The 7,500-nt window shown below is 44.1% G+C and overlaps 2 protein-coding genes across 4 annotated transcripts in view; one reads left to right on the top strand and one right to left on the bottom strand.

The window, feature by feature from the left end:
• Positions 1–7,500, top strand: part of LOC121700216 — a 1,725,899-nt gene that overhangs the window by 1,129,059 nt on the left and 589,340 nt on the right.
• Positions 1–7,500, bottom strand: part of LOC121700226 (SEC14-like protein 1) — a 25,319-nt gene that overhangs the window by 8,562 nt on the left and 9,257 nt on the right. For all 3 annotated transcript variants that reach the window (XM_042083062.1, XM_042083060.1, XM_042083061.1), the window contains exons 3-6: positions 6,217–6,366; positions 4,784–4,915; positions 3,635–3,763; positions 1,308–1,494 (exon numbers count right to left, since the gene is read on the bottom strand). In XM_042083062.1, the coding sequence (XP_041938996.1) occupies positions 1,308–1,494; positions 3,635–3,763; positions 4,784–4,915; positions 6,217–6,366 (598 nt within the window). The remainder of the gene's footprint in view (positions 1–1,307; positions 1,495–3,634; positions 3,764–4,783; positions 4,916–6,216; positions 6,367–7,500) is intronic.

Genomic DNA, 7,500 nt, shown 5'->3' with positions numbered 1-7,500 from the left:
CACACACACACACACACACACACACACACACAGAAAAACAGTCAGTGTATTTTGATATCTTATTTAGACAAAAACAACAATCAGCATTATTTATGGTTCTTGTGTGTTGTGGCCATTCTAACACACACACACACACACACACACACACACACACACAGTCCTCACTGTTTCTAACAGTTTGGCTACACTGGTTGTTAGTGAGTTAGTGAGCTTATTACCAGAGATTTTCTAATGAAAACATCTAGTATTTACTGAAATGTGCATAATTCGAGGTGGTTGCCATCCAGTGACGTCATAATATGCAAATTAGATGAGTACATTTACCCCCTTTTTAAAATTTTGTTCATACTAAATGATTTTCAAATTTACAGTAGGACTTTATCTCTGACCACTTTGACCAAGCCATGGCCTTTTGAAATTTTTATGTGAAAATCCTATTTAAACCCTGGCGGCTAAAGGGTTAAAGAAGCCCTATGCAACAATTTTAGCAAAATGACCTTAATTATGCAGGTTGAGAGTTGTTCTGATGGTTCTACAACACTTTTTGGGTCGTTTGGTGGGTGCTTCGTCTCCCCCTAGTGCTTCTCCGTAGAAAAACCGAATATGCAACTTTCTGGTCGCGGTCCGAACACATCCGGATGTAACTCGAAAATGTAGTCAGATTGTAGTTTCTAAGAAGACTGCAAAACGGACTCCGACTTTGCTTTGTTGCTGTTGAAATTGTAAGTAGCCTACCCTTGGGTGAACTTCGTTTTTGTAATGTGATTTGATAGTCTCTTGAACAATGTGTTTGCTCGACCGTTTTATTGTGAGCCCTGTATGTGTTTAGCTTGGTTTCTTGATGGCTAGTTCGCTAGCTAGTGGGGGTTTAGCGTAGCAGTCACTTGCTACCGAAGCTGCAGGGGGAGCTATGTCGTGAAAAATGCGAGTTCAAATCAGGCGAAAACTCAGAAACAGTGAAGGAATAACCAGACCTGCATAGGGCTTCTTTTAAAACGAGATGTGCAAAATACGATTCCGCCATGCGCCAGGTCGCAAGATATGGCCTGCAGTCTGCTCCTCCCCATTCACTTGAATAGACAAATTTGATAACTGCAAGATGGCCCCCGAGTAGGGAGGACTAGCATAGAAGGACATGGACACACACACACACACACACACACACACACACACACACACACAATAGTGACGGTTTAGAGACTTACATACCCTGAAAAGTTCAGACACACGCACACACGTGCACACACACACACACACACACACCTTACTGTTTCTAACAGTTTGACTGGTTGTTTCGCGTGTCCTACCGTCTGGGGAGCCAGGCAGGGTGTCTGAGAGGTTGTCCTTGCGGTCACCAGGGGGCGGTATGGGGCGCGCACAGGACACGGGCAGCTGGGGGGGCGAGGAGGTGGCCAGGGGGGGGGTCCACCGGGGCACGTGGGTAATGCCCTCGTCTGCCAACTCCTTCAGATAATACTCTATAAGCTCCTTACCCTGAGAGAGAGAGAGAGAGAGAGACAAGTGGTCTGTAGCAGTGTGTGTGTGTGTGTGTGTGTGTGTGTGTGTCTCCATAGGCCCTTTCACACTGGCAAAATCGCCGCGATTTTATGTACCAGAATCGCGGAACGACTGTCCCTTTCACATAGACCGAGGCGGAACGGCGGGACAAAGTGTCTCGCCAAATTTCAATGCTATGTCCAGCCCACCACAGGAGATTGCAAATAAATCTAACTGATCAAAAGCAGCAATCGCAGAGACAGCACATTATGTCAATCTATAAATTCACAAAGTCTCCAGTCATTCAATGCCTGCTAGAGTTGACTGTAGCTTGGAATGCAATCAGTTCTTAATCTTAATCTTAAAATCCAGCGATAAAACAAAGCATGAACTCATGAGCGTCTGTCTGCCCTATATGTATATCCTCTGATTGTAATGCTTATCTAGGCGATATTTGAAACATTTATTTTGTATTTGGCCTGTTATAAAATCATGTAGACTTATTGAACAATTGAAACACATTAGGAACCGCAAAGTTGGAGACATGCATAAAGGCATTGCTGCAAATTTAAAACCGGATTACTCTGGAATGTTCGGTAAGGTCTGCTGTTTATTCTGATATATGGTTTGTCATGTGTTGAGGGAAAGTTCGCGAAGTATTCCACCAAGATGAATGGGTAGGGAGATGGGCGCAAAAAAATATGATTAAATTAAAGTTACTTTTCTCGTGAACCGTTTACCACAACAACTAACCACTAACATCGTTTAAAGGCTGAGAAAAAGCTCTTTCGTGTGATACATGTGATGTCTGTGATGAATAGGCTACTTCGCAAGTAGTTGAGCAAATTTGGGTGGGACAGAAATACCTTTACAGAGCAGCAGCTCTGACCATATCGGCTCTGGCTCACATGATGTACTGCTTTAAATGCATTATGGCTTCACTACCCAACACGCGAACAAGAAAGAAAAGAAAAAAGAAACCAATGTGCTTATGTCGCAATTTCCGATAGGCCCAGGCCTAGAGAAAAGACAGCTATGGTAACCTAACAATTAGGATTTGCTTTGCTTACACTGCTGTTTGGTTGTCCCAAACTTTGAGACGATCCATACTTGCATTAACTGAATCTTATCAACCCGAACTGCGATGTTGAGTGACAGGATGCAATGCCTAATAATCTCACTGCCTTCGGCATAACTGCTAACAGTGCGCCTATAGGCCTACTGTTAAACACCTGAAAAATATTAAGCTGCTGTTTTCTTTTCATGACGAGCACTAGGCCTGGCCTACGCTTGAATGATTTATGACTGAATGGAACGTTGCGTTTTTAAAGAACTGCTTATTACGTCATGTTAACAAAGCTAATCATCATCTTCTAATGTATCCTTATGTTGAGATGTCCATTCTCTTTGCCCTAGGCTATCATTTGTGCGCGAAGCATGTTTCAATTAAGACAGTACACAAGCTATTTTTATTGTTGTAATATTGAACGATTTCATGAATAAATTGTACGCACAGTACATTGTACGGCCAAGGCAAGGGCAACTCTTCTCTTCAATTTCCCTTCCAAATTACGTTTTATTGTCTGAAGACATCTATCGCAAGAATTTAACATTCTAACAGCAACAGCAAAGCAAATGCAAGCTAACCAAAGTGCAGTCGGTTCTCCCGCCATGGTTTTTGAAATCACACACCTGCTGTATTTAAAGGCCCACGCGCATAAGGCCTACGACTATCACTCTACACGCCCCCTGTTGCAAGTCACAATTTAATTTACTATAGCTGATCCCCAAAATGCCGCATCATGTGAACAGATCAGCAGGCCGGCAAATTTTCACCTTGCTTTCAGACACAAAAAGACGGCAAAAAGACGTCCCCTCTTCCCGCAAATTTAGCGTGATCTCTGTGTGAAAAGGCCTCATATCTCCAAATCCCAAAGCAGGAGAGGTAAGATGGGAGTAAGAAACACACACTCCCATACTTCTATTAGGAGCAGCATCTGAATGTGTGTGTGTGTGTGTGGTGTGTGTGTGTGTGTGTGTGTGTGTGGTGTGTGGTGTGTGTGTGTGTGTGTGTGTGTGGTGTGTGGTGTGTGTGTGTGTGTGTGTGTGTGTGTGTGTGTGTGTATGCTCTGACTACCTTGCTGATGCTGCTGGCGTACTGCTTCATGGCGATCTTCTCAGCTGTGTTCTCAAAGCCAAAGAACGACTTGATGTCCAGACTCGCCGACTGCTCAAAACACGTCCACTCTTCATTTTCTGGGTGGACCTGATACACACAAACACAACACAAACACAACACACACACACACTTAATGCTTCTATTTGGACCTTAAAGGGAAACTTGGCAAGATTTCCACCTCTGCTGGAGAAATTGTGCATTGTGCTATTTCAAACTGTGGAAAAAGGTAACGATAAAGCACATGGATTTGTTTACAAGCTAGCAAAACGGTTAGCATAAGTTCGGCAGACAATGTGGATGTCACAAGGTAAGAAACACGATTTAAAACAAGTTTCTTGTTTCTCAGTTCTCTTTCCGGGACGGTAGTCTCAATGTTGCAAGGTTGGTTTTCCGCCTGGGGACGCTAGGGGCAGCGGGAAAAGTCACAATTTTCACCGGAACAGGTCATTTAACCATCCAAATGATTTCTAAACGGGTTTATTACGTTGAAATAGTTGCCAAGTTCCCCTTTAACACAAGGGAAGAAATGTACAGATCCAAACATTGATGGTTGTATGTTACATGCTTAGACAGGTGTGATCAAACCCAGAATGCTTTGTGCTATTCACTGTAAATGTTATGGACAGACATGGCATCGTTGTCTCCAAATGGAGTATAATTGCAGAAATGGAGCAGTACTTTGATACGCTATCTACTCATAATTGCAGAAATGGAGCAGTACTTTGATACGCTATCTACTCATAATTGCAGAAATGGAGCAGTACTTTGATACGCTATCTACTCAGTACTTTGATAGTCATGATGTTCCTGCATTATGACTTTACTAGAGAGGGTCTTGTCGTGCGTCCGTCAAGAGTGTGTGTGTGTGTGTGTGTGTGTGTGTGTGTGTGTGTGTGTGTGTGTGTGTGCTGTGTAGCTGCAGTGTTCCTGCGCGATAAATCTACTGGAGAACATCTCATTGTGTGTGTGTGTGTGTGTGTGTGTACCGTTTAGCAGTGCTCCTGCACGATGACCCTATTGGAGAAGGTCTCGTGTGTGTGTGTGTGTGTGTGTGTGTGTGTGTGTGTGTGTGTGTGTGTGTGTGTGTGTGTGTGTGTGTGTGTGTACCGTGTAGCTGCAGTGCTCCTGCACAATAACTCTATTGGAGAAGGTCTCGTTGTGTGCATCGATGTGCAGGGTCCTCTGTCTCCTGTCCAGAGTGTTCTTCTGAACGAAGTACAGGTAGTCTACACCTGCAATCTACTCTCACACACACACACACAGAGTTGGCACTGCTGTTAGCATTATTTTATTAACTCTTGAAATTGTCTTGAAAAGAGATATAATATAATAATATTAAAGGTTCTCTAAGTTTTATTACACGGTTTCTAAGCTAGAACATTTTTTAGAACACATTCAGCAAAACATCAACATCAGCCAGCTGAAGACGCTCACACACACACACACGCACACACACAACCATCAGCTAGCTGCATGTCCCCTGAAGACGCTCGCTCACACACACACACACACACGCACACACACGCACACACATACGCACAACCATCAGCTAGTTGCATGTCCCCTGAATACGCTGTAAAAAAAAAAAGCCCAGGCTCCAAAAACAGCCTGGTCCAGCCTGGACCATGAAACATAACAAACTGTTGCAGCCAATCACGACGAGATGAGCGCTCATGACAGTTTCAGCTGCACAGGAGGGAGGGGTGTGCTAGAAACATCAACAGCAGTGACGCCACCCAACCGTGAACCGTGTTTAGAGAACCTTCAACACGATATTGTTAAGATCACCATTAGCATAAGAATACAAGGTGGGTTTACGATTCACACTTAAGTAGTGATGTCTAACCACAATGCAGACAGTTGATGAGTGTTGAATGTGTGTGTGTGTGGGTGTGTGTGTGTGTGTGTGTGTGCGCGCGCATGTGTGTGCATGTGCTCTGTCTCTACCATGCTTGTGTGTTGAATGTGTGTGTGTGTGTGTGTGTGTGTGTGTGTATGCATGCGCGCATGTGTGCATGTGCTCTGTCTCTACCATGCTTGTGTGTTGAATGTGTGTGTGTGTGTGTGTGTACCTGTGTACCCTCTTGAGCAGTCCACGCGATGTGTATGTGTGTGTGTGTGTGTGTGTGTGTGTGTGTGTGTGTGTGTGTGTGTGTGTGTGTGTGTGTGTACCCTCTTGAGCAGTCCACGCGATGTGTATGTGTGTGTGTGTGTGTGTCTGTGTGTGTGTACCCTCTTGAGCAGTCCACGCGATGTGTATGTGCGTGTGTGTGTGTGTGTGTCTGTGTGTGTGTACCCTCTTGAGCAGTCCACGCGATGTGTATGTGTGTGTGTGTGTGTGTGTGTCTGTGTGTGTGTACCCTCTTGAGCAGTCCACGCGATGTGTGTGTGTGTGTGTGTGTGTGTGTGTGTGTGTGTGTGTGTGTGTGTGTGTGTGTGTCTGTGTGTGTGTACCCTCTTGAGCAGTCCACGCGATGTGTATGTGTGTGTGTGTGTGTGTGTGTGTGTGTGTGTGTCTGTGTGTGTGTGTGTGTGTGTACCCTCTTGAGCAGGCGTGGAGCGTCCACGTCCACAGTGCAGCGTCTCTCCACGCGGTGTGTGGCGCCGTCATCGCTCTCCTCCTCCCTGACCACCTCACCACACACAAACATGGGGATGAGAGGGCAGCTCGGGAACCGCCGCACGTATGCCTACACACACACACACACACACACACACACACACACACACACAGATAAATACACACACACACACAGATAAATACAAATACGTACACAGATAAACACACACACACACACAAACACACACAGATAAATACAAATACGTACACAGATAAACACACACACACACACACACACACACGGGGATGAGCGGGCAGCTCGGGAACCGCCACACGTACGCCTGCACACACACACACACACACACACACACACACAGATAAATACAAATACACACACAGATACACACACACACACACACACACACACACAAATATGGGTTTGAGCAGGCAGCTCGGGAACTGCTGCACATATGCCTGCACACACACACACACACACACGTGCGCGCGCACGCATACGCATACGCATGCGCACATACACAGCTGCACGCACAACCTTTCCTATTAAACAAGATACACACAAACAATAAAACACCACCAAAACGTGCCACATGCAGACAAACACACACACACACACAAACTGGCCAAAGGTAAAACACTGATCCAACTAATTCTGGTATGGTGGAACCAATCAAATAAACTTCACTTCTTGTTTTTGTCATGATCTTGTTTTTGGTTCACAACACAACTGCAAGCAAAGCTGAGCAAGAAATGGTGAAGGTGCCTTTTCCTCATACAGTTTTGTGGCACATATTTGGGGTTCCGTGGATACAATTGTTTGAATGTTTTAATGAAGACCAAAAAATGTGCTCTAAACCCAAACAATAACCAAGGTGATCATCAATAGAAATATGTATCGATTCCACCAGGAAAGGTAAATCTGCTAAACCGGGTCATGGATGTATTAATTTGGATTTAGTTTCTACAATAAGTAAACTGAGATATGTATCTAAAATCTGTATCTAAAATACATATTTAGGAATATATGGTGCATTAGATGCTTTTATGGAGATTGTTTTGGAATTTTACTAGCCAGTTACAACACCAATTCAAATTATCTGTTTTTATGAAAGTCATCAAACAGAAAATCATCTCAAAGTTTAAAACTATTGAGCTACCAGTAATTATTATGTTATTGCCATAAAAATTGGCATGCTGTATTTTCTTATATAAAGGAACAATTTGAAGGGTTAAGAGCATGACAATT

The sequence above is a fragment of the Alosa sapidissima genome, chromosome 24 (assembly GCF_018492685.1).
Source record: "Alosa sapidissima isolate fAloSap1 chromosome 24, fAloSap1.pri, whole genome shotgun sequence".
In the NCBI taxonomy this organism is placed as follows: domain Eukaryota; kingdom Metazoa; phylum Chordata; class Actinopteri; order Clupeiformes; family Clupeidae; genus Alosa; species Alosa sapidissima.
This window is presented reverse-complemented; position numbering and strand designations above follow the sequence as displayed.